The sequence below is a fragment of the Vipera ursinii genome (genome assembly GCF_947247035.1).
Source record: "Vipera ursinii genome assembly, chromosome: 1".
NCBI lineage: Eukaryota > Metazoa > Chordata > Lepidosauria > Squamata > Viperidae > Vipera > Vipera ursinii.
The window spans coordinates 227,707,556-227,734,748 of NC_139512.1; the positions used below are offsets into that span (position 1 = coordinate 227,707,556).

At 43.0% G+C, this 27,193-nt stretch overlaps 1 protein-coding gene across 1 annotated transcript; it reads right to left on the reverse strand.

Annotated features, from left to right (window-relative positions):
* Positions 1–438: 438 nt before the first annotated feature.
* LOC310631553 (glutathione S-transferase 3-like) lies at positions 439–22,700 on the reverse strand. The gene is made up of 7 exons (XM_083348072.1): positions 22,551–22,700; positions 11,554–11,667; positions 9,433–9,484; positions 7,434–7,566; positions 6,364–6,505; positions 3,999–4,130; positions 439–2,302 (listed from the first exon to the last, which is right to left on the reverse strand). Exons 2-7 carry the CDS (start codon positions 11,638–11,640, stop codon positions 2,156–2,158), a joined length of 693 nt encoding a protein of 230 aa, XP_083204198.1. The 5' UTR covers positions 11,641–11,667; positions 22,551–22,700; the 3' UTR covers positions 439–2,155.
* Positions 22,701–27,193: the final 4,493 nt, after the last annotated feature.

Below are 27,193 nucleotides of genomic sequence, written 5' to 3' on the forward strand. Positions count from 1 at the left end.
TTTCCTAAATCTGCAATCTAAACATGAAATCACAAAGCTAAATTGATTGTAACACAGTATAGGTATCTTGGCTAAGTCCTGAGAAATGTCTGAACAGGATGTCTACATATTTCCTCTGTATAAACTAGGGGGGAGGAATGGACACGGAGAGAGAGCAAGAACTGAATTTGTTGACCTCCATCCTGACCACAGGTAGCCAATACAAGAGTTAAGGCAGGAAATCAGATATTTTCATGTACCAGAAAAGCAACAAACATTCTGAGAAATTAATTTTCAAAAAATAACGGAGCTGTATTTCTCCAGTGTTTTAAGGGAATGGGTTACTATTAATTTATAATGTCCCTGCATACTTCTGTGGACTGTACAGGATAATGATCTTGTTCGAGCAGTTTGGCTCTGATCATTTTGCTACTGCAAATTCTCTCCGGACAATCGGCTCTGATGTTAGAAATGGGAGCCAGTCAGCATTGAAGGTATTAAGCAAGGCTCTTCCAGTCTGTTTGCTTGTGTTTTTACAAGTAGTCCTTAGTTAACAGCAGTTGGGACTAGAACTACCATGAACTAAGTTCATAAAATACCATATCACATGACTGTACTTCATGAAATACTTTTGCTGAAAATATTTCATGTTGGTGTTCTTAACTTAAATTATGAAATGTCATCCTTTAACCATATGGTGGCAATGGGACATTATAGCGCAGTGGTTAAGGCACCAGGCTAGAAAGCAGGAGACTTTGAGCTCTAGTGCTGCCTTAGGTATGAAGCCAGCTGGGTGACCTTGGGCCAGTCATTCCCCCTTAGCCTTCTGAAGGAGACAATGGCAAGCCACTTCCATAATTTTGGCAAGAAAACTGCAGTCACACAAAGGTACCCCCCCCAAAAGACCTTAATTTTATTAAGCGTGTTATTCCTTTGATAAGTACTAAAGTGCATTCATAAATACTAAAGTGTATTTTACCTATAATTGTCATTCATAAAAAGATTACAATCAAAAGATCCTGATAAAATCAGAAATGAGCGTTCATTCTGGGGAATCAGGCAAACATATTTTTCTGTGCAAGAAAACAGCTCATTAAGAACAATGAAATTCTAAAGCATAGTAGCAACAGATCAATATGAGAAAAGTAGTCACTATACAAATGAATACCACAAATTAAATGTAAATGTAGTAAATTATTGACATATATGCATTTTAAGATAAAATACTATGGACACCTGGACATAAATATTTCAATCCTAAACGTATTTAATTTGAGCACTTTTAATGCCATGTTATATGTAACACTGCTAAATCCTGGTTCATTGTATATGCCACAATGGCTGAATTTGCAAACCACTTAGAATCAAAATCAAGGAACACATTATGTATGCTTTCGGACAACAGAAAGAGGAAAAAGAAGGTGGTTTAAAAACAAAAAACCTGTTACCGGTAATAAAATACAATGTTAGATAGAAAATGTTTTTTTCTGTTTCTTGCTAAGTTTTACTTTATTGGACTAGTAAAAATATTACTTCATACAATGTAATGATGCACAATACCCTTTAAAACAGCAGGCAACATTTGATAGCCAGATCACATTTTACAAAAAGAAAATGGTGGTAGTAGTGGTGGTGGTGGTGGTTAAAGACAGCAGTGGCCTAGGTAACTATTCTGTGACATGCTGAATGGTGGAACAGAATTTCTTCCAAAGGATTGCATGCTTGGTTTATCTATTAGAAGAATTAACCTTTTTGACTAACCCACATTTTTCTACAAAAACTTGTGAGTTCCTATTTTGGAAATTGGTCACTCAGTCTCAATATTATAATTTCAGGGAGGCTCTTTATTCAGTTGCCAAAAACAAAAAGAACTAGAGATTACAGGTGGTCTAGAATTAAACACCACTTCTTAAAATTATGGCTCTCTTACTGAATGTAGATCATAATCAGTCAATATGCTTACATCAAATCCTTTTACCATCATGATCTTTCTTTGCTACAACTGTCACTATCATCTACATAAGAAGCTATATTCACAGTCTATAATCCAGTTTCCAAAGGTGGTGTGATACTCCTGCAAATTGTGTGTCTCTAATGTGAAAGTATGTCTTTTGTCTTAAGACATATTACACAATTCTGTAATTCTGTGAAATCATCAGAACAACTTGATGGAATCTCAAGGACTTGGCTTCAGCTGGTGATACATCTGGAGAACATTTCTCACAGTTTCCACGTATTTATCATCAGGGATAGGTTTCCGCTGGCTTCCTGGTTCCAGAAACTTCTTAATTGTGGGAATGTGACTGATCCTTGTTTTAAAAGCCTAGTGGGGAGGATGAAAACACTTTCATCAACTGGACTTTAGCATTAAATGATCAAAAAGCTACAATTATGACAATATACAAGGTAATACCAACCACTTTTAATTCATTTGATAAAATCCTGTTCAACGCTCATGGCAAAGGTTGGTACCGTGGTTCTTGTTATACCTGTATTAATGAATGTTGAACTGGCACATACTAATAAATGAGACTAAACTATCTCAAATAATGCCTTTTTTTGTTATGTATCCTTCTGGGCTATTTGTTCATCTGCAGTGGCGTAGCGTGGGGGGTGCAGGGGGTGCCGGCCGCACCGGGCGCAACATCTGGGGGGGCGCGCTCGCACTGAGCTGCTCAGGGAGCCCCAAGGGCTGCACAGAGTTGGCTTGGCTCCGCTCTCGAGCTGCTCTTTCTTGCAAAGCGAAATGAGTCCGGCAGGTGAGATGGGCGGCCACATAAACTGAATAAAATAAATAGAAGCGGCCAACTCTCCGCCCAGGCTCAGGCCAACCGCAAGCGCCCCGCAGGCGCCCTGGCAGGTTTGGCCGAGCGAAGACGGACCCGCTGGCCGGCCAGCCTAGCTTCGTGCGCATGCGTGGCTTTATTTAGCGGGGCTCACATGCAAGCTTGAATGCAGCGGCTCTTGCAGGTCGGAGCCCCGCCCAGCCGCCCTCGAGAGGGACCCGGAAGCATCCCGCATGCGTGCGACTCTTCTTGGAAAGTCTACGCCGCTGCGGGGTGCGTCTTTTCAGCAGTGCCGTGACGTCACTGCCCGCCCGCCCCTCTATTTCCGCTTCCGGTTGCCTTGCCCCGGGTGCTGACAACCCACGCTACGCCACTGTTCATCTGTGAATGCCCTCAAGAGTAATTTTGACTCTGGGGCACTGCTTACCCAATAGATGCTCTACAGAAGCAATCCTTAATAGATTATCATCAACAGAGAGATCTATTTTCTAGGGCATTTATGTGGTGTTTTACATAAACAAATGTATGTTTATATTTCTCCTGGGCTACTTATTAAATGCACTTTACTTAGTTATTTTTAACAAAAAAGTAATATTTTTTTTAACCATTTAATAAGTTTGTAACCTGCCCAAACAACTTGAGTTGGGATAAATAGACCTATTTACACTAGTTTGGATAAAGTAAATGAAGCGTGTGAACATCAAGACTCATGCCAATACAACTTCAAATCTTATATTTAGGATATGAATTAAAAATACAAAAGCAATCAAAGGAATGGGGGAAAGATGTCCCATGCTGTCCGGAAATGTAACGCTTCTGTTTCAGTGTTCAGAGCAATTTAACCAAGATTAAACATACATATCCATCTCTCAAATAACCAGATTATATCAATTTACATGAATATTAAGTAAATGAATTTACTTAATATTGATTATAAAATTATCAAATTTTAAAAGCATTTTATGCCGTTGTATCAAGCAACAGTCTATGTTGAAGAAATTATTATTGATGCTATTTGTAGTCATGTATCATACAGAATAGTTTCACAGAAGTTTATTAAATTTACGTGCTGCCTAGCTTGCTTAGAGAGCCACTCTGGGCGGGTTAACTTTAGCAAGTTAGAAGTCTCATCTGCAGTGCAAAGGAGCACTTTTATTTTCTTCTTTCAAATGGATGAATGAGAAGGCTTTAAATTTAATGGAATAGCTCAATTAACTCTTTATTTTCCCATACCTGCAATAGAGGAAATTCATTCAGGATAGTGGGGACTTTTTCCTCTGCCATTAAAATAGTTTCAAAGAGGTGTATGTCTGCCAAGCTAAACCTATTGCCAACAAGGAAATCTTGTCCATGATCCTTCAGCACCTGTAAGGGCAAGAGGAATAGACCAAGTCTAATAGCAGCCACTCACTGATCTCCAAGATTCCAGGGCAGAGATCTTCTAAGAGTATAGTAAAAATGAATGAGCTTTGTTTAGTATGCAAAACAAAAGTGTTGAAATAGTGGTTTTACTATGATATATTACTCAGAAGGAACATCATAGCCATAATTTCTCCCCTTTTTCATTATAGCAATAGCACTTAGGCATATACTCCTCCATAGCATACTCTGATTGGTTTTCAATATCAGCATATTGCCCCCCAACAATCTATGTCCTCATTTTACCAACTTTGGGATGATGGAATGTTGAACCAACCTTGAGTCGGTCAGGATCGAACTCCTGCCAGTGGGCAGAGTCAGACTGCGATGCAGCATTCTAACAACTGCACCATAATAATAATTTATATTGTTATAAATCTCCATATTTCAATACAGTATTGTTTATATAATAAAATATTATTGACATTGTATTATTTAGATGGTATAGAATTTGAAAATAAAGTACTCTACCAATATTATAATTTAGAATGTCAATATTCCAAGTATCAGATTGTTTGATTTTATCTAACGTTGTGTATAACATTGAAAAAGAACCACTGAGGTTCACATATTTTTTTCATTTTTTGTAAAAACTTTGATTTTAAGCTGATTACTTGATTTTAAAGTCTCCATTGTATTGTTACTTTGTGTGTGTGTGCATTTAACCATGTTGATAAAAGAAAAAATGGAGCAAATTTAATAAAATTTGAAACACAAAAAATAGAAAATAAAGAAAATAAACTATTGGATTTCTGACTTCCCCCATCTTATACATCAATTAATTTGCAATAATTGTACATTTTATAGATTTGGTCCATAATTCTTCTTGTTGTTGTCTTGTAACTGTTTGCTCTGAAATTTTTGTCATACAGTTCTTTGTTCCATCTCGTGTCATACCTAAGTAAAAACTTATATATACACCCTCATAACTGGTACTGGTTTTGTTATGAGAGTTTCAAATTCTGCTTTTTCCCTCCCTCTTAATGTCCTGCCTTCCTTGTGAAGATCTGAGCTTATTCTTCTAGTAATTTGTAAAAGTATCAACGATGGTATATTCCAGCCTTCACCAAGTAATTCTTGCTGTGTTTTGAAATTTGCAGAATCTAAGTCAAGTGTGCCCACCTTTTTGGATTGCCTGGACCACATTGAGTGAAGAGGAATTGTCTCGGGCTGCATATAATATATATAATTTAATTAATGTATATAAATGCACATAATAATGTTAAAAGCTTATGATCTTATGGGGCCACAATTACTAGTTGTCCAGGGCCACATGTGGCCTGTGAACCACAGATTGGACATGCCTGATCTAAGTGGTCCAAATCTGTATATAGTTACTTTTTTGCACACTCTTAATCTTGGACTACAGCTTTTCAGTGAGCAAAGAGGAGGCAGCTGAGCTCATAAAAGTCACTGCTTAGAAGAGATGCAGACCTGTGAATCCTAATTAGCAGGACTGTATGTAAAACTTGAACCTCTGTCTCCTGAGTTTGCAAATGTATTGCAAACATTGTCTTAGTTATTGATCTGGATTTTGTTGGGATGTGATCGAACTACAAGGAAAAGAAAACAAAAAACTTTAGAAGGTTATTAGAAGAAAGCACTGAGAGTCATGTGGTAAGGAATCTGGCAACAGTCAATCCCAAAGCTAAACAAGATTGAACAGCTTTCTGAGACACATCAGCCTTCAAACTGAAGCTCCAAAAGTGGTTTCTTTCAAAATACGTATGTTTAAATAAAATTGGTAATTGGGTTAGAAGTTACCTACCATGGAATGGGCTAGTCAACAGCATCGTTAATTTAGCAGCTATAACATTTCCTAGAGTGTGGCAAATAAAGGTCTATAGGTATAACTTCTAAATACATACTTGTCTAATTCATGGTAAGATTTAAGCAAGCATACATATTTATTGTGTAAAACATGGATATACATCTTTTGAGAGTGCAGGACTCGGCACACCTCTCAAGACAAGCCCAGGCTTCAGACAAAAAACAACAACAACACTACATATCCCAGGTGTGGAGCAGAGATGAGGAACTGATGCTTTCCAGATGTTTTAATTTCTTCCAGCACCTCCACCCAGGCAAGAGATTGTTGGAGTTGTAGTGCACCTGCAAAACATGTGGAAGCTATGGTGGGTGACCCTTGATCTAAAAACATTTCTTTATTAACACTTACTTTTTCATAAACTGGAAAATATCTTTTTGTTGCTTTTTCTTTAATAGTAACAAGTTGGCGCTCTTGATCCTCCGGTGACAAGAAAGGGAATGGTAAAATAAAGAGAGAAAGGTCTGTTGTTCCTTCCACATACATGTCAATCCTAAAAAGACAAGAGTATCATGCATCAGTTGGAGCGCTCATCTTACCATCTATCATGTATGGCTCCAACTCTGGAGTCCAAGTAAAGAACACATGACAATTGCAATAAAATCCTAAAATAGGTGTACTCTGGTTAAAAAAAAATAGAATATCCAAAAATGTTATCTTTCTAAATGGCTGTACATGGACAAATTTTTCAGGAAATGTATTTAACCAGATAGCTTTACTGGTCATAAGTAATATCTAATCAAGGAGTTAAACTTAGTCTGCAGCTGGTAGTTTATCCTTCCTTGGATGCTAAGTGGCCAGTGGCAAATGCATAGCGGATGGCTATAGTAGCTATGCATAGCCCTGGGAGAAGTTCATACCACTTCAGTTTCTAATTCAAATAACTAAAGGCACACACAAGGAAAGTTGCTTTTCAAGGACCAGCCTTGGTAAATTTTCTTTTGGCGTTAAGCAAAGAAGTATTCTGAAGCATAACCCTATCCCAATGGCTGACCTACCCACAGCTTGCATGCCAACATGAGGTGGTGTACCTGTACATTATGTTAAGTTTGTTTAGTGGCAAACATGCATGGTTCTGCCCAATGGCTCCACCAACAACTGTCTTACGTGCTGTGTTTCCATTCAGCATTATCTTCCCAGAAGGAATCGGGAGGGAAACATACAAACAAAATGACAGAGCCTGGCTGACAAAATCACAGATGGTTTGTTAAGCTGCATGGGCCTGCAAGCAAAAGTATCATGTGTTGCGAAACAAGTCTTATGGTTTAACATGGTAGACTGGCCCACATGGTATTTAGAGGAGTGGGCTACAATTTATTTCAGTGAGATGAATGTTCTTATGTGACTGAATAAAAGGCAGAGACAACAGACAGGGCTCCAGCTGAAATTTCAAGCGTAGCTAAATACAGTGGGGACATTACAATGCTCTGTCTCTCATGTTCATCCCATACAAGTTGTACTTCGTAGCAATGTAACGGAGGATGGCCCTTGTCTGTACCAGCTTCATCCCGTCCATTTCCACCATGGGTGTTTGCTGAAACAGGAAGAAGCCATCTTTGGAGAGAAGAAAAACACAACAAATATAAAATATTCTGCCTACCAAGCACATATTTACTTTCAACACAGAAGCCAGGAGAAGCCAAGGTCATTTTATTTTTGTTCCGGCCTATTACTAGAATACTGATGTAAAGAAACTGTTCGTTCAAGTGATGTGGGGTTTGCTGTTCTGTTATTAGATCTGCACAATATATCAAGACCTCATTATGCTCAATAAAGCAATAAGGGTGGTTTCACCCAATATGCTAAGGCATAAAACATGATTTACAAACCACAACGAATTTCACAAAACAAACAATATCATTATTTAATGCACTGCATGAAGCCCCCCCCTCCCAGATTTCTGTTTAGACAAAAAGAGAGTATCACTGAACCTTACAGCTGTCTACCAGTATTATATCTGGGATCTTAACATATCAAATTTAAGGAATGTGTCAAGAGAACAAGCTACCCTTTTTTTTTTAATAAAGAGCTCTATTTAAAAAGTTACAGGACAAAAATGCACCTGTATATTTCCACGTCTTCCCAAGTGTTTTCTGAAATGGGATACCTATTTCTTCATTTTTCAAACAGGGTTTCTCCCTCAATTACAATTTAAAAATGTGGAAATACATGCACCAGATGCTTATGTTCTCCTAGAGTCTCATTCAATTTGTTACTAGAAAAAACTTAGTTTAATAATACCAACAGATACGTTCTGTCTCATACTGATCAACCAACCAGAATTGCAAGCAATGTTTTGAAGTAATATTAAAGCTGTCCAAATAAGGCAGTAAGTGTAGCATTCAAGGCTACAAAGAATACAGCATAATGTTCCATCTGTATTACAATTCCTCTCCCTCGATTACAATAAAACATAAAACCAGGGATATTTAAAAGATAAAGAAACAAAACACAGACACACAATCACTAAGGACAATTAAAACGAAGACTTAAAACTCTATTATAAATGGTGTATTTTTAGTAAAGTGAATAAGTTAAGTCACTGAGCCAGAATTGCATTCCAAAGACAGGGCAACAAGACAGTCACTGCAAGAACGTCCATCCACAAATAAAAGTTGCAGTTATTCTAAATATAGAGTCTTGCAAATTCTTAACATGTGTTGATGGAGGCTTCAGATGGTAATTTAATAAATTTAAGAAACATAGATTTGACATACAGAACCTGATGCTTTCCACCCAACAAATGTAAGATAATTTACATCCTCAAAGGCAGGGATCCTGTGCCCTTCCAGATGTTGAGTTACAGCTCCCAATCGGGCCAATGGTGAAGAATGCTGGGAACTGTAACTCATCATCTGGAAGGGCACAGAATCCCTGCCCGTGGGAATGTAAATTATCCTATATTTTTTGGGAAGGACAGGATCAGTTTCTGTATATCAAACCTATGTTTATTATATTTATGAAGGTACCATATGAAGCCTGTGATGTTAAGAATTTGCAAGACTCTATATTTAGAAAAACCACAATTTTTACTTGCTGATGGGACTAAGACATTAGTAATGTTTAGAACAGGGTTTATCAAGCTATGTTCCATGGATGTCTTGTGTTGCACCAGAACTTGAAGAAGTTCTCTGAGAGGCTAAGGACCAAAAAAAAAAGTTCCCTCAAATAGAGCAAATTTTCCATCACCAGAGCTTTTCCTCTTAATCAGAGACACTGGGATTTTTTTTAAAACTAAGATGTTTTGTGGTCTAAAAAAGTTGGACAATCCCTGGCTTAGAAGGCCACAGTTTCCCAACCGTCTCCAGGGTCATGGTGGATTATGGCTGAGAATTACAACTTCTGTTTGTTTCCACCCAAGTAGAGAGAGATTCAGTGCCATTGGTACAGCTAATTATTTGCAGTTTCATCAGACATAACCTTGAAGCAGCTTCTCGTATTGCTCTCGGGTCTCAAAAAATTCCTCTTCAAACTAAAAGACAGAAAAAAAAGATGCAGAGGGAATTGTCTTCAGAATTCTAGAGCCCAGGTCATAATTGAATACAATTCACAGAGAAGAATCACTGAACTTTTGCCTACAAATAACCATAGCTGAACATCAAGTATCTCAGACCAGAACTGAATCATCGTTTAGGGAGGTTTGTATATTTATACTGAGTTAGATTTTTTTCATTTTTGAAACAAGTAAATTTTAGCAGGCCTATTTATGGTGGTTGTAATGTACGGAGTCATGTGATCACCTTTTGCGAGCTTCACTTAACAATCGTGTTGCTAACTTAACCACTCCAGTGTTTCACTTAACAATTGTGGCAAGGAAGGTCATAAAATGGGGCAAAACTCACTTGCTTAGCTACATAAATTTTGGGCTCAATCGTGTCGTAAGTCGAGAACTATTTATATCAGGGACTTTACAAAATATTTCTAGTGCTTTAGGTATAAACTTGAAACCTCAACAAACTGGGGACAGAAAACATCACTTGAGCTTTAAAAGCCACTCACACAGGACTATGAGAGCAAAAGAAAGGAAAGCATTGGGATTCGGCAGAAATCTAGTTAGAATCATTAACTATGCCAGGGGTCGGCAACCTTGGCTCTTTTATGACTCGCGGACTTCAACTCCCAGAATTCCTGAGCCAGCTATGCTGGCTCAGGAATTCTGGGAGTTGAAGTCCGCGAGTCATAAAAGAGCCAAGGTTGCCTACCCCTGAACTATGCCAACTACTTAGGCACATATTGGTAAAGAGAGAAAAACGGCAACAGGGACATAGTGTCATAGATGTATGTTTCCTAGGCCGGCATTTTGGCCATGAGCAAATGCTTTTCAGCAGTGATATTGGAAGTGTACCTAACACATGTTCTTAGTTCCAAACCCAAAGCCCAGAGATGTTGTAGCTACCCTCTCACTCTCAACAACAAAGCTCTCTAGTGTGAGAAATCCTGGCTTAAATTTTGAGCAATTTTGAAGGCTTTGCCATCCATCCCCCAAGATTAGAACTTTAAAATCATGACTTTCGATCTTTCTCCATGGCACAAGCATGCCCTTGTAACACCATTTTTTTCCCTGCCACATCCCCACGATGTTACCTTTATCCCAGTGCACTGATGAATGAGGCTTGTTATTCTTAATTATCCATACTGTAGCTGCAAGGTCTTCCCCACCCCAACCCCCACACCCTCCAAGGATAGGTAACCCAATCTCTTAGGCTTTGACCTCTGTTAACTTGGAGTCAAAGCAGGTGACTGAAGTAACTTTGGAAGAGGTACGAAAGGCCAGCCATGCCAAGTTTCCTGTTTTTATTCAGCAGCTTTCTGTCAAGGATTTGTGGATTGCACTTCCACTCAATAGTAGATAAAGACTCTTAGAAAAGGCAGGCAAGAAAAATTAATTACGTGTAGCCCTCACTTAACGATGGTAATTTGGACTGGCAACTCTGTCGCTAAGTGACATGGCTGTAAAGCGTGACAATATGGGCCTGCACCAACTTACAATGGCAGTTCCATTTGCCATCACTAGGCGAACCCCATCATTAGGCAGCACCTCACAGTCATGTGATGGCCATTTGTGACCTGCCAGCTTCCTCCTTGACTTTGCTTGTTAGAAACCAGCAGTGAAAGTTGCAAAGGTTGACCAATCTACCTGGACCGCTTCTTACAGGCTTGCTGGCTTTTCTCCTCTCCAAACTAGACCTGAGCATGTTAAAAACACAACATTCTGAAGGTTTAGTCCTGACAAACAAAGTCCATGGGGAAAGCCAGATTCACTCAACATCATTAAACATGATTCGCTTAATGATGACCAATGATAAAAATGGTCATAAATGGTCATAAAATTAGGTCTGGTCACATGATGACTCACTTCAGAATGTAGCAACCAAAATTATGGTCCCAACTGTGGTTGTAAGTTGAGCACTACCTGTAGATCTTTCCTTGAAAATGGATTGATTTTTTTTCCAAATTCCGAAAGATGATTCTTTCAGAGAGAAAAAAAATGGCAAAAATATTCCAATAGCCTTCTGGGTCCATAAATAAGGAAACACAGACCTCTACACCAGCAGCTGCTAACAACCACCGTATCTGTTCCATTCGGCCTCGTCCATTAAAGTAATACAATTTAGGTTTCTCAGCCATCGTTTCTTAATCTCCTGGGATGGGGGCCTGGGGAGGGAACAAAACAAAGTATAAAAAGTGATGAAGTGACCATTCTGTTGCAAGAGCACAGGAAACACATGCACAGTAAAAGCTAATTGATCAAATCAAAGATATTTCATCAGACCCGCAATTTTATTAACAGATATACTCATACCATTTAACATAATCTTTGTTTTGTTTATGCAGGAGGAGGCAAAGACTCCCAGTACAGGAAAATCTGTATCTAGGCTCTTACTTACTTAACCAACAATGCTAACATACAAAACAGTTTATATATTTTCATATTCAGAGAATTTGGTAGAAAACAGTAGTTTGAGCAACATAGAATTGGGTCTCTATAAATCAACTGCTAGTTCAGAAGTGATGTCCAGGTAACTTCTCACTTGATCCAGACCTCTGTGTCAACCTGATGACATAATATTCTGTGTGAACTTCATTTAATCCAACTATAATTGTCCTGGTCTGGATATATGGCTGACCCATCTCAAAGCGATCTTTTTTGCAAGACTTGATTCTCCACATGGTCAAATACCTACCTTTTAGTAACCTTTTCTAAACTGAGCATAGGAATCTGAATGTTATTTTATGGGCAAAATGTACGTTCTTCAAGTGTGTTGTGATACTTAAGCAATGCAAACCAAGCCTTTTTGCATGCATTCAAGTCAGAGGCTCAACCCAAAAGCCCTATGGTTACAATCATGTTGAGAACTGGCATATATCCAGATGAACTACAGCTGCACTCTTGAAAGACCTTGAAATTCCCTGTCTTTCTCTATCCAGAATGACCATTAATGATCCAGGAGAGGGGAAGGCACCTTTCCCTTTCCTGCAACTCACAACAACGTTCATCAACCATCGAATCTCAAAACATAACTAAATTATTACAATCTATTCACCTAGCATAAATGTCACAAAAAAGGCAACTCCTCAGCCATTTTCTAAAGCCCTATCTAGACTGAATGACTGGAAAGCAGATTTATTCCTGTAGAGCTCTCTGATAAGAAAGGTATGAAAACAGCCCACTGCTTTACAAAGCCTGGCAGATAACAAAGAAGGGAAAACTCATAAATATGTGTGAACTTATCTTGGAAAGCTTAGCTTGGAGCTCTAGTGGTTTCTTCCACTTAGTTGCTTCCCCCAGCTCTTTTTGCTTGCAGATTGTAATGTAGTGGGTCCGACGCAAGGAAGAGACGCCAGCCGGAGTACGTGTTCAGCTCTTTATTGGGGGGGGGGGTAGCGTACTGCCAGAACAAGGGCTACCTGGCCTCCTTAAATACCCAGCCAGGTAGGCGACCAGCCAAAGGGGTTGGCCCTAGGTTTCCCGCCGAAACTAGGTTTCCCGCCAAAACTGTCTAGGCCAACGCCCCCTGGTGGCTGTTGCTATGCAGATGATTTGGATACATAACACCCCTCCCCCCTTAGAGAAGAACCACATTACCACTCTATGCATGCACAACTATATACAATGTGCCGATACCCATTCAACTACTGAAAGGTCACTTGCACACATAGTCCGCTAAATAGGCAGGTGTCCTGTGGGGCCTGGTGGACCATCTGGGTGTGGCTTGGCCCTGGACTTGGACAGCCGGCTCGTGAAGCCTCTGTGCTGGGTTGAGCAAAGCTGGTTGCAGGAGGCCCCCTCCTCTGGTTCCGGTTCTGGGTTGTTTCCGGTTGGGCTGACCTCCCCTGGGGTGTGTCTATCCTGTTGGGCGTGTGTGGTGCACTCAGGGACCCTTCCTCTGAGATGGTCGATGTGTCGCCTTATGTGTCTGTCCCCCTCCACCCCCACGATGTAAGAGAGAGGTCCAGTTTTCTCAACCACTGTCCCCGGGATCCATGGATGCCCTGCCCCATAGTTCCTTGCCCAGACCAGGTCCCCCACATTGAGAACCCTGTGTGCTGCTGCTGATGATGATGGTGGTGGCCTATCCGTCTCTGCTGCTACTCGGTCCGGGTGTAAACGGTCCAGCTTGGTGATGAGACGCCGTCCCCATCGAAGTTCTGCTGGGCTCTTTCCGGTAGCAACGCATGGTGTAGTATGTTGAGCAAGTAGAAATTTCGCCAGTCTGTGATGCCAGTCCCCGCTGATGATGCGCCGGAGTGCGTCCTTGGTCGTCCTTACCATCCGTTCAACTTGCCCGTTAGTAGATGGATGAAAGGGCGCGGAGGTGGCGTGCCTAATCCAATTCGCTTTCAAGAACGCCTGGAAATCAGTAGCGGTAAACTGAGGCCCGTTATCAGACACAATTACTTCAGGGAGACCGTGTGTGGCAAAGAGGGCTCTGAGCACCTGGATTGTCCTTGCTGAGGTCATGTTGGGGACAGGGACTACCTCCAACCACTTTGAGTGGCTGTCCACTACCACTAAGAACAGTTGGCCCTGGAACGGCCCCGCATAGTCAATGTGAATGCGGGACCAGGGTGTGTGTGTGTGGCTTCCCACCTGTGCAATGGGGCGTGAGGCATCTCTGGCCTGGATCTCTGGCATGTGTAACAGGCCTTGACCCGTTCCTCAATGTCATTGTCCAGCCCTGGCCACCAGAGGTAGCTTCTGGCCAGTGCCTTCATCCTAACCACCCCCGGATGTCCCTCATGTAAGGATTCCAATACCCTACCCCGAACTGCGGGTGGAATGATGACCCTGCTTCCCCAAAGGAGGCAACCCCGGTGCGTGGAGAGCTCGTGTCGCCTGGTGAAATAGGCCTGGAACTCAGTCCCCGGAGACTTGTCCTGCCACCCCGTGCAAACCCATGAGTGTACCCTGCTCATGATGTTGTCAGCAGCTGTGCTGGTTGCAATGTCCTTGACATTTACTGGGCATTCTGATAGTTCCTGCAGGGCTAGGATTTGTGTTGCTGGTGCTGGGTCTGGCTCAGTAGTGTTTATGGGTAGCCTACTTAGGCCGTCTGCGTGGCCCATCTCCTTCCCTGGCTTGTGCACCAGCTTGCAATTGTAAGCTGCAAGGAAGATGGACCACCGGAGCATTCTGGGGACAGTATTTGGGGGTTCTGCTTGTCCATGGTGAACTCCCTGCCATACAGATAATCGTGGAACTTCTTGATCCCGGCCACGATTGCCAGGGCTTCCCTGTCAATTTGGGCGTAGTTCCTCTCTGCTCCAGACAGCGTCCTGGAATAGTAGGCTATGGGGATTTGAGCCCCATTAGGCTTGAGGTGACTGAGTACTGTGCCCACACCATAAGGGGATGCATCACATGCGATGCATATGGGCTTTGTCTCGATGAAGTGGGTTACTGTGGACTTATCCGGCAGTAGTGCTTTTAAAGCCCTGAACCTTTGGTCGTGGACGGAAGTCCAGACCCATGCTGCCTGCTTGTCCAGTAACTGTGAAGTGGCTCTGCAATGGCTGCCTTGTGTGGAAAGAATGCGTAATAGAAGTTAAGCAGGCCCAGGAATGCCTGTAGCTCCGCCTTGTTCTTGGGTGTGGGTGCCAGTTTGATTGCCCTCACCTTGGACTCTGTGGGGTGGATTCCCTTGGCATCTACCCTGAATCCCAGAAATTCTGTGGACTGGACCCCTATGCTGCACTTCTCCCTCTTCAATTTGAGCCCAGCAGTGCGCAGCCTGGTTAGTACCTCCCACAGCCTACCTGCCAGTTCCTCCGTTGATGCTCCTGCGATCAAGACGTCATCAAAATAGGGACATCTTCTCCATGATCTCCTGGAAAATGCCAGGAGCTACGCTGATCCCAAACTGCAGCCTATTCACCCTGAACGCTCCCCTGTGAGTCACTATCGTCTGGGCATCCACCGTTGCATGGGTAACCATGAGTTGCTGGTACGCCTGTGCAAGATCGAGTCTTGCAAAGATGGCGCCGCCTTGGAGGGAAGTTCCTCCGTTGATGCTCCTGCAATCAGGACGTCATCAAAATAGGGACAAACCCCTGGGATGCCCCTGAGCATCTTCTCCATGATCTCCTGGAAAATGCCAGGAGCTACGCTGATCCCAAACTGCAGCCTATTCACCCTGAACGCTCCCCTGTGAGTCACTATCGTCTGGGCATCCACCGTTGCCTGGGTGACCATGAGTTGCTGGTACGCTTGCGCAAGATCGAGTCTTGCAAAGATGGCGCCGCCTTGGAGGGAAGCGAGAATGTGGCTGACCGTGGGGACTGGGTAAGCGTGCGGGTTTAGGGCGTGGTTCACCGAGCACTTGTAGTCAGCGCAGATCCTCACCTCCCCATTGGGCTTGAGTGGGGTGACTATTGGGGTCTCCCATTCCCCCCCATCTACAGGCTCTAAGATTCCCTGGGCCACCAGCTTATCCAGTTTGCACTCGATCTTGTGCTTGAGCACGAATGGAACTCGTCGCGGCCTGACCTTAACGGGGGGAACGTTCGGGTTTAGTTTGAATGAGATGGGGGGCCCTGTGTACCTGCCCAGCGTCCCATCGAAGACGTCTGCAAACTCTTTGCAGACAGGCTCGATGGATTCTCCCTGGATCCGGTGGATCCCGGAGACGGCGATTCCCAGGGCCTCAAACCAGTCTAGGCCGACTAGGCTGGCTCTCCAGCCCTCTACCACTACTACCTCCAGGTGCTCTTCGCGACTCCTAAACCCCACGGAAACGGTGGCCTCCCCCTTTAACTTGACCGGTGAGTTCTGGAAGTCGGTCAGGGCTAAATTTGAAGGCCGTAATTTAATCCGCTGCTTGCTCCGGCCATTAATGTAGTTAAGGGTCTCATCCGAAATGATGGAGACCGCAGATCCAGAGTTAAGCTCCATGCTGCAAGGAATGCCTTGCAAGCGGATTGTTAATCTAATTTTGGGTTTGAGCAGCTGGCGGCTACCCGTGTGGTGGATGGCCAGCCGGCTCTCAACATAGCCAATTCAGGTTTTGGTCGGGGCCCCAGTACCTTCGAACGGCGATTCCTCGGGTTGCAGCTCGTGGATCTCCTCTCGGGGGCGGCGGCTATGACAGACCGCGGCTATGTGGCCTGTTTTCTTGCAGGCCCAACACGTGGCCGACCGGAACTTACAGAGGCTGCGCACATGGTTTCCACCACACCCTGCGCACTTCTGCGGGTTGGTAGCGTTGCTAGAGGGCCTGGGCTTGTCTGGGCATCCGCCTCGATGGTCGATGGTTAATTTCCATTGAAGGAGGTCGATGCTCTGTCCGCCCTCAGCTGAGGCGACCTGCTGGTGGATGCTGGCTGCCAGGCCGCTGGGGTTGGCTTCCTGGACCGCCTGGACGGCCCCGCAGGCTGCCTCGTGGGCCAGGATGGCGTCCTGGGCTTCCTGGAGCGAAACCTCCTCCCTCTCGAACAGGCGCTCCTGCAGCCTCGTGTCCTGTAGGCCGCAAACCAGCCTGTCTCATAGCCGCTCCTCCAAATTTGAGAACTTGCAGGCGACGGCAGCTTCTCGTAAGGCGGAGATGAAATCGGCCCTGGACTCATCGGGCCACTGGTTCCTCCTCTCGAACTGGGCTCGGGCAGCCAGCTTGGATCTGCGGGGCCAGAAGTTGGCATTCAGCTTAGCAACAAGGTCCTGGTACGAGACGGTATCGATGGTCTCTGGAGCGAACAGGTTTGCGGCGACCTCGAGGAGTGCGGGTCCGCCTAGGCAGAGCAGGGCTGCCGCTTTCGAGCCGTCTTCCGAGATTTGGTTAAATCTCATGTACAGCTCGACGTGCGACAGGTACCGGGCCCATTTCTCTGGGTGGCGGGTGTCGAACTCGCGGGGTTGCCCAGCTCGTGCCATTGTCCCGTCGGTCGTTCTGGCGTGTGGTTCCATTGCTAGCGTGGCGGCCTGAGCCGGTGTCTCGTGGTGGCCGGTGGCGGTGGCTGGTGGTCGCATTGGGAGGAAGGGAAGATTCCTCCTTCCTTCAGTATGCGGCATGCTCCCCAAGTGACTTCAGCTCCTTGTCGGCAGCAATCCCACCTTCATCGCCACTGTAATGTAGTGGGTCCGATGCAAGGAAGAGACGCCAGCCGGAGTACGTGTTCAGCTCTTTATTGAGGGGGGGTAGCATACTGCCAAAACAAGGGCTACCTGGCCTCCTTAAATACCCAGCCAGGTAGGTGACCAGCCAATGGGGTTGGCCCTAGGTTTCCCGCCAAAACCCCCTGGTGGCTGTTGCTATGCAGATGATTTGGATACATAACACAGATCTTGCAAGAAAAGCAGAAACTCCCTTTGAAACAAATATAAGAAAAAAAAAGGATCTACTTTCTACAGCAGCGCTCTCCAAACGTGGCAACTTTAAGACTTGTGGACTTCCATTCCCCTGCTAGTTGGGGAATTCTGCAAATTCCCAGCCTTGGTGGAGCAGTGGGCTAATGCCTCCTTAAGTAACACCAGCTTCCTGCAATTAGTGCAGGTTCGCATCCCACCAGGCTCAAGGTTGACTCAGCCTTCCATCCTTCCGAGGTAGGTAAAATGAGGACCCAGATTGTTGGGGGCAATTAAGCTGACTTTGTAATAATGCCGCTTGGGGGTGTGTGAAAGCCCTAATAAGCAGGCATATACATCGAATGAAGGCTACTGCTAAGCTTGTAAGCCGCCCTGAGTCTTCGGAGAAGGGCGGGATATAAATGGAATTAAAATAAATAAATAAATAAATAAATTGAAGTCCACAAGTTTTAAAGTTGCCAGTTTTCAGACCCGTTCTATAGGAATAGATGCATACTTAAACCAACGTTCTTCCTGGCGCAATGGTATAGTGATCCAGAATTGTGGGAGCTCTCTGTGGCTCCTATCCATGGTCTGATCACTCCCTGAAAACCCATGAGATTCTCTGGTGCTACCCCCCCAACCCACACACACAAACACACACACAGTGGGAAAGTGGGACATCTTTGATTTGTCTGCCCTTGGCAACTGATATAATTGATGGCTTTCAAAGGGAACTGAGGTTTTTTCCTGATGGTCTGCCACATGACCTGGGGGAGGCCTTGGATCAAGTCATGCCTATGTGGCCTTTCCTTTCTCACAGATCCTGCAATGCTCATGGTTTCTGGAAAAGTGGAAGAAAATGAAATAGGCTGAGAGACACCCAGTATGCGGCTGGAGGTCAACGAAGAGTGAATTTGACAAAAGGCTTACCTTGTGGAGGCAAGGCTGGCAAAACATCAATACATCTCCATCCTTCTTGTGTCCTCAAGAAGCCATCACTGGATTCAACCATACTGGACAATGTTTATCCTGGATCCAACCTTTCCATTTTAGGGACTGAAAAGGCATCAGTTGTACTTTCAGATAACATCTACTTGAGAGCAGGTTGGGAATAACTGCAACCATCCTTGCTCTTCTTGGTGCCTTTCAGTACCACAAACTATGGTGTCCTTCTGGACCAACTCCAGGGTTGGGGATGGGAGGCAATGTATTATGCTAGTTCTCTCTTTTCCTCCAGGGCCAGTTCCAGTGTTGATCAGAATGAGAGGACCAGCCCTTGGTCCCTAGTACTCTGTGGGGTGCTGCAGGGCTCTCTCTTTAATACCTTTTAATATTTTTAACCACTCCTCTGTAGCATCTACATGAGATCACTGGGTGAGTATGCTGATGATGCCCAGTTTATCTCCAACCTGGAAAGTAAATGATGCTGCTGATATTCTGTCCTAGCGTCTGGAGGGTGTGGGGGTTTGGATGGGGAACAATAAACTTCAGCTCAGTCCTCGCAAGACTGAATGGCTTTGGGTTTGAGGGCCCTTGGGTACTGGGAACTTACCATTTTTTGGCACTGAATGGGGCTGCATTGTCCCAAAGAGATCTACTGCACAATCTGTGGGTCTTTCTGAATTCATAACTCCTGTCTGAGGAGCAAGTGGCAATTATTGCTAGGAAGGGCTTGTGCACCAGTTGCATCTGTTTCTGGATTGAGAATTTCCGTTCTCAGTCACTCATGCCTTGGTCATCTCCAGAATGGATTACCGTAACATGCTGTTCACAGGGGTACCCTTGAAGAACAGCTGCAAGCTACATTTGTGTTAGAGAGAGATTGGCAAGCCAGGGGGAGAAGTTAAGCAGGGAATTAGTCTGGAATCCTTATATAAGGTACAAGAGAGCAAGGTCTGACACCACCACCATCACCCTTGAATGAACCTTATCTAGTCTGGCCCAGATGCAGATTGCCAGTCTGGGAAGATTCCTGTGTAAAAGGCATGAGCAATAAAATAGCTAATTGAACTCTTTACATATGGATCTTGTTCACATCTAACATTAATCTTCTCAAACTCATTACCTGCTTGACTCTTGCCTCTGGCTCACCCAAACTCTCCCTGACAATCTGGTGCATAATGCAGTAGTAGGGGCAGTTATGTGTACTCCTTGATCACTGCCTGATAACACCTTTGTTGGACAAGTTCTACTGGTTGCCAGTTTGCTTCCAGGCTCAATTCAAGATGCTGCTAATCCTGTAGCTTAGGGCCAGGTTAACTGAAAAACCACCTCTCCTCAATTACATCTACCTTTCCCATCAGGGTCAGCAGCAAAGGCATATTACAGGTCCCATAGGCCAAGGAATGTCATCTGACGGGATCCAGGAGGAGAGCCTTTTCTGCAGCAGGTCTCTTGGAAGGTTCTTAAGACATTGTTTTGTCTTCAGGCCCAGGGGAATCTGATGATTTTTATGGAGCCCGTAGCTAGTTGTATTGTAAAATATTGTACGGATTGTCCCCTCTGGCAAATTACATTTTGAATTGCTTTAATTGTTTTTTCCTAATGGTTTTTAATTATTTAGTTCTAATTCTTTATTGCTTTTTGGTTTTCAATTGTATGAGACACCCAGAGTCAAATATGTAAGATGGGAGGCTATGTACACATTCAATCAATCAATCAATCATCAATCCAGTTACATAATTCCTGAGGAACAGTGACAAAGTGTGACACTTGTCATATTTATGGCAATGAAGTGGCAAAGAAGCAGAAGCTTTAGGGTAGTAACGGTGGTCTGCCACTACTTAAGGCCCACTGGTGCCTCAGAAAATCCTCTTAAGATCCAGCCACTGAAAAAAAATCACTCATTTTTGAAAGTACAATTTTCTCTTGAAGGGGAGGGGGTTGTTTTAAGATTGGAAGTGGGAGTGCCAGGGCTCTGTGAGACAAACTACTTCAATTCTCATCTGAGTTGAAGGGATGGCTATTGAAGCGTTTTGTTTGTTTTTTAAAGATAAAGATCAGATGCAGAAAGGAAGATCCGAAAAGGAGGTATGAAGTCACCAGGTCTGCCAATATTTGCTCTACTCCTCCCATCATCTTCATGGACAAGAGTGATGGCAACGGAGAACTAATGCATGAAATAGCTATCTTGGAATTTAGAACTGGCTATCTTGGTGTAGAAATATTTTCTATGCCACAATGGAAAGGCAGAAGTATTGAAATGCTTTAGCCTTTGAAGCTCTATTAGCTGGTTTTACAGGGAATAACTAAAGATGACTTTGTGTGTAACATCTACCGTAATTTGAGAATAGCCAGCATGATATCTATAAAGCTCCAGATAAGATCTTAACTACTGCATTCTTTACAAGGAGAGAGAACACAGAAACAAAATGTTTGAACAAAAGTCTTGACGCATCTCAGTGGGAAGTCAGAGGGAGCAGAATGGTAAATTCCATTCTAAATGGACCATTGCAAACAAAGGTCATCTGCTCACTTCTTTAAATAGTATATTATGAAATACAGGCGTGCTTGCTTCGGGGAGCTGATAAAACCAATATACAGTACTGTGTTTTTACTAAAAGCCCACCCTAGTAACAACTCTTCTCTTTCAGGAACGAAATGTAACTTTATCTGAAATCAGTTCGGTGCCCAGAGAATTCTTAAGAAACAAACGGGAGGAGAAATCAGACAAATGATGAAAAAGCTTTCAAAACTCCTGCCGATTGTCGCGATGGCACTCTATACCCCTGTGCCGCCCCCCCTTCACGCAGAGAGACACGCCGCAATCTTGTCACATGTTCACTTAGGGTTACAAAGCCTAAGTCAGAAACCCACCGCCTTGTTGGGATACCCAAAGGGATGAAGCATCCGGCTACTTCTGTATGTATTTGCAGTTCCATCTCACCGCCCTCACCCCACCCCCCAAAAAAAATTAAGAATAGAATAGAATCAAACAGAGTTGGAAGCACCTTGGGGGTCTTCTAGCCCACCCACCCCTTGCTCAGGCAGGAAAGCCTATTCCATTTCAGTCAAATGGTTGTTGTCCAATCTCTTAATAATAATAATAATAATAATAATAATAATAATAATAATAATAATAATAATAATAATAATAATAATAATAAGAAGAAGAAGAAGAAGAAGAAGAAGAAGAAGAAGAAGAAGAAAAAGAAAAAGAAAAAGAAAAAGAAAAAGAAAAAGAAAAAGAAAAAGAAAAAGAAAAAGAAAAAGAAGAAGAAGAAGAAGAAGAAGAAGAAGAAGAAGAAGAAGAAGAAAAAGAAAAAGAAAAAGAAGAAGAAGAAGAAGAAGAAGAAGAAGAAGAAGAAGAAGAAGAAGAAGAAGAAGAAGAAGAAGAAGAAGAAGAAGAAGAAGAAGTTGGAAGGGACCTTGGAGGTCATCTAGTCCAACCCCCTGCTCAGGCAGGAAACCCTATACCATTTCAGGCAAATGGCTGTCCAGTCTCTTCTTAAAAACCTCCAGTGAGTTGTTCCACTGATTAATAGTTCTTAATTTCCTTCACTTAAATTTCCTTCACTCAAACAAAACAATTCCCATTAGCAAATCAAGCAATCGCAGCAAGCCCACCCTTCCTTCCTTCATAGTGCTTCTTTTCTCTACACCAGGGGTCTTCAAACTTGGCCCTTTTATGGCTTGTGGACTTCAACTCCCAGAATTCCTCAGCCAGAGTGCCTGGCTGAGGAATTCTGGGAGTTGAAGCCCACAAGTCATAAAAGGGCCAAGTTTGAAGACCTCTGCTCTACACAGAGTCTGGTACCTCTCCGAGCAGAACAGCACCTCGCCGTCCCTTCCCAAGCCTTCCCAGCCTCTGCTCCCGACGAGCCTCAGACTGAGCGGGACGATCCGCGTGTAGTTCTCGCTTCCGCTCAGCTTTTGGGAGCCGCCGCGGACCTGATTTATTCTGAGCCGGTCCCCCCCCACACACACACACACACCTCCTCCTCCTCCTCCTCCTCCTCCGCCGCCGCCGCCGCCGCCGATTGGAGCCGGGGGCGGGGATGAGCCGCCAGGAGGAGGTACTTCAAACGGTTGCTTTGCATTCTTCCCAAAGCCTCTTGGGAACGCGCTTAAGGACGACTAAAACGGACTTTGCAGTTACAATCATCGCTTTTTCTTCCAGGATTGGTTTTGTAACGCACGAATAAGTACATTTTTTAAAAAAAATTATTTATTTATTTTTTGATGAGCACCACCATAATCTCGAAAGTAGCAATATTTTGCTTTTCATATAAGTATGAGGCTTCTTTCTCTCTTCGGATGTGAGGGCGATCTGGCTGCGACATCTGTCACCCCATTGATCGCCAGGGTTGATTCGGCTGATCTGGCTGGCTAGGCGGGTGTCCCCTTCCTCCCTCACCGCTCCATGTGCGTCCCTCCCGAAGCTGCGCGCTCGGTGGAAGAGGACGACCATCCCAGATAGAAGGAGTGTACCGATCTTCGGTCAAGGGTATACGATAGCTGCGCTCCCCTGCTAGAACCTCCAAACAAGCTCAAGGTCCATTTGTAGGAGAACGTAGGGTAGTCAAGCTTCCAAGACTCCAGACACATCCAAGTGAGGCGCTGCACGTGGCAGTTTGCCATTCTTTTCTTTCCGGCTTCCATTTGTAGTTTGCCATTCTTTTCTTTGCTGCACGTGGCAGTTTGCCATTCTTTTCTTTCCAGCTTCCATTTGTATTTATTGCTTTACTATATATAAAAGACATATAATAGCAGTTTGCCATTCTTTTCTTTCCAGCTTCCATTTGTATTTATTGCTTTACTATATATAAAACACATATAATATATATAAATATAATATAAATTATTTTCGAGCAATTAATCCTAACTAAACCAGCTAGAACTAGATACAGAATTATCAGAACGTTTTGTAAAGCATACGTTTTCTTTGGTTATATAATGTATGCTTTTCTCTAGATTCTAAAGCTGCATTCTTCCTCCTTTCCAACTTTCTCCAAGACAGGTCAGGCTGAGAAGTTGATGAGCAATCCTTGGCCGTGACGGTGACTGGGGAAAATAGCTTTTGCCTAAATGTGCAGAGGTACAAGTGGCGGCAAATACTTTTTCTCTTTTACTGCTCACAAAATCCAGCATCCACACACAAGACTCAACTATCACTATTGTTACTGCCAAGAATTGACAAAAAGCACAAATATTCGTGGATTAACAGCTGTTATCAAGGCAGGAATATACATTTGGTAATGTCTATGTCAAGTGCAGGGCAAATCAGGAAATCCAGGCTGTTCAAATGAACATAAAAAATGAACATATTGCAAGCTTAAGCTCGCCACAAGAATCTGAATTACTAATCAGTCAAAGCAACTTGATGCTAGATAAGAGTCAACAGAATTCAAGGTGGGCTGGACTTAAATCTCTTGTGAGTGCAAAAGAACTCAAGACTGATGACACATTTGACCTCTCCCTCGGGCTCAGCCTGGTCAGCTCTTACAATCTAGACCTTTTGCTCTTGCTCCCTACTTATTTTTTGCTTTTGCCCCAGCACCATCCAGTTTCATTCCCTCTTTTCCCCTTTCCTCCCTTCCCAATATTGCTATCCTTTCTTCTTCCATTCAGTTTCTCTTCTTTGCTTTCTACTAGGAGGTAATTGTGTGTGTGTGTGTGTGTGTGTGTGTGTGTGTGTGTGGTGCATTTTATACAAAAATGCCTCCATTCTCAACCAGATCAGCCTAAGGATGCTAAAGCCAGCCAGCACTGATTCTTTAGATTTTTACATTTCCCAACAAAGGTCACATTTGACTTATGTTTGTCATGACTTTGTACAAGTCACACTTGTATTTCCATTGGATAAATGAATACCTGAACAATGTTGGGATTGAAACGGCATAGAAATTTAAATCAAACAAATAAAATCAAATTAATTCAATTAATAATTTAACCAAAATGTACAGGCACTAAACAGTTACTGGTTGATGGTGATTCATATCCTGACAGCAACCCACATGGATCACTTGCTTGTCATATGCTTGTCATATGGTTTTGCTTCAGGAGATAACCAAGAAACTCCAGCTGGTGCAGGGTGCAGCAACTAGACTAGCTAGGCTGCTAGTGGACATATCCTGCCAGTCCAGAATAACGCCAGTTGTAAAGTCACAGCATCAATTGGCAGCATGCTTTCAGGCAATGCAAAGTGTTGATTATTCATTGAAAGCTTAAGGGAAGATTCCTTGCTTGATGAACAAGCTAGTGAACCTTCATATTATAACTGCTTTGAATCATTAGTGCACAAAGAGCAAATGGCCTTTTCAATGTGAATATTTTTTCAGAGTACTATGTTTGCTGAAACTTTGTCATTAATTTTTAACTGAAATAACTATAAAATAATAAGTGAGAACTCACTGGAACTGAAGCTGCGCTTGCCACACTGAACCCAAAATGGAAAAAAAAACCTGAACAACATATATATATATACTGTAAGAATTAATCAAGCTTTTACATTCTTCATGCATTGTGAAAACTAGTTAAACTATTTTAATTAACAAAATATTGAGTTATAGAAATGTAAATATGTAAATACCCTAAATTAATCTTATATATCCCAGAAGGTACTTTTCACGAAAGTACGAATGTCAGAAGATGTAATAATTTATGTTAGAGGTCAAATAGGAACCACATAGTGCCCCTAAGATGGTGCAACACCTGTGAAGAATTTTATTGTGACAGCCTGAAATATATATTGGAAAAATATTGTTTTCTAAATGCAGAGGCTGTGATGGAGACATACTGTAGATTCTGTTGATAGCTTTCTTAAAATGATCATTTTACAAAGTTTTTGTAAACAAAGAAAAAAAATCTTCAAAACTACTGATGGATAAAGTGCTGCATTGCACTAGTATCAAATCACTCAATTGTTTGTGCTTAACCATTGATGGAAGTTACAAAAATCTAGACATACTGAAAATTCAGCTCAATTATCAACAGTCAATAATGTGACACCCAAAATGTGTTTAGGTATTTATTATTTATTAATACATTTATGGCCACCAATCTTACGGTGAATCAGGGGGGCTTAAAAAAATAAAATCCCAGTACAAAAGCCAATAAATGTCCATCCCCTGTGGTGACAACAATCAAACCAACCACTTGATGGGCTCCATACTACCCTGGGATACCCAGAGCAGTTGGCAAAATCATGTCTTCAGGACCTTTTGAAAGAGTGTCAAAGTGGGATCCAATTTTATTCTTGCAGGGACGATGTTCCACGTTAGGGAGAGCCACCATGGAGAAGGCCTCTCTTCTTGGTCCTGCCAGATGGACCTTTTTAACAGAGGGGAGACATAACATACCCTGCCTCCCTGCTCTGGTGAGTCAGGTAGACATAACTGGGAGAAGACAGCTCTCCAAATATCCTGGCCTCAAGCTATGTAAGTCTTTAAAGGTGACAGCCAGCAGCTTCAATTGGACCCAGAAGCAAATTGGCAGCCAATGCAGCTTCTGCAGGAGAGCTCACACGTGAGCAAATCTAGACTTGCACAGAACCATGTGAGCTGCCACATTTTGAACCTATTGAGGCTTTTTTTGGAGCAGATGCTTTTCAAGAGCAGTCCTACATAGATTGTATTGCAGTTGTCAAGACAGGAGTGGCTGTGAGCAGGGATTGCTGATCCAGGAAAGGGAATCACTCATGCGTGACGGTGCTGCAAAGGTGGCTACGATTGCCACCTGCTCCTTGAGCAGGAGTCATGAGTCCAGGAGAATCCCCAGATTACACACTGAGTCTGTCTGGGGCAGTGTGACCCTATCCAAGACCAAAGATGACAATTGTCCCCAGACCAAAAAACTCCAAACCCGACTCCTCCTGTCTTGCCAGGGGTGTGTCAGCCTATTGCTTCCCATCCAGCCCTTAATGCATCCAGGCACTGTGAGAGGAAGGAATATAAATATAAATATAAAAATCAGATGTACAAAAATCAGATTTCTCCACAGCCAGGTAAATATTCTGTTTTGTTATCTGAAGTACCGGAGCATATCAGGAATTTCAAGTCTCACAATGGACCTAACAAAGAAAACACTGGAGTTTTGCTTGAAGTAGCAGGGTTTTCTTTTGCTTGTTTCTTTTTTTTTGAACAAAAGAGAAGACTTTGAGTGGAAGGTTCAAGGTTCAAATGTCTTAGGGGGCATTTTCCTACATGCTCTGTCTTTTTGAGAAATGCAGCCCTTTCTTCTATCAGCTATGTAATTTTCATTGCGATTGAGGGAATGTTAGTTTTCTTACCTAAAGACGTGGTCTTGTATTTTATAGAAGCAAGACTACAGAAGTAGATTTTGGAGAATATTTGTATGCACACCGACACAGATGCATGCAAAGGTATGCATTCAAAGAAGGGCTTTTAATGTTTAAAGCCACATGCAGCCTCTTTCATTTAAACATATTCTACAGTATAC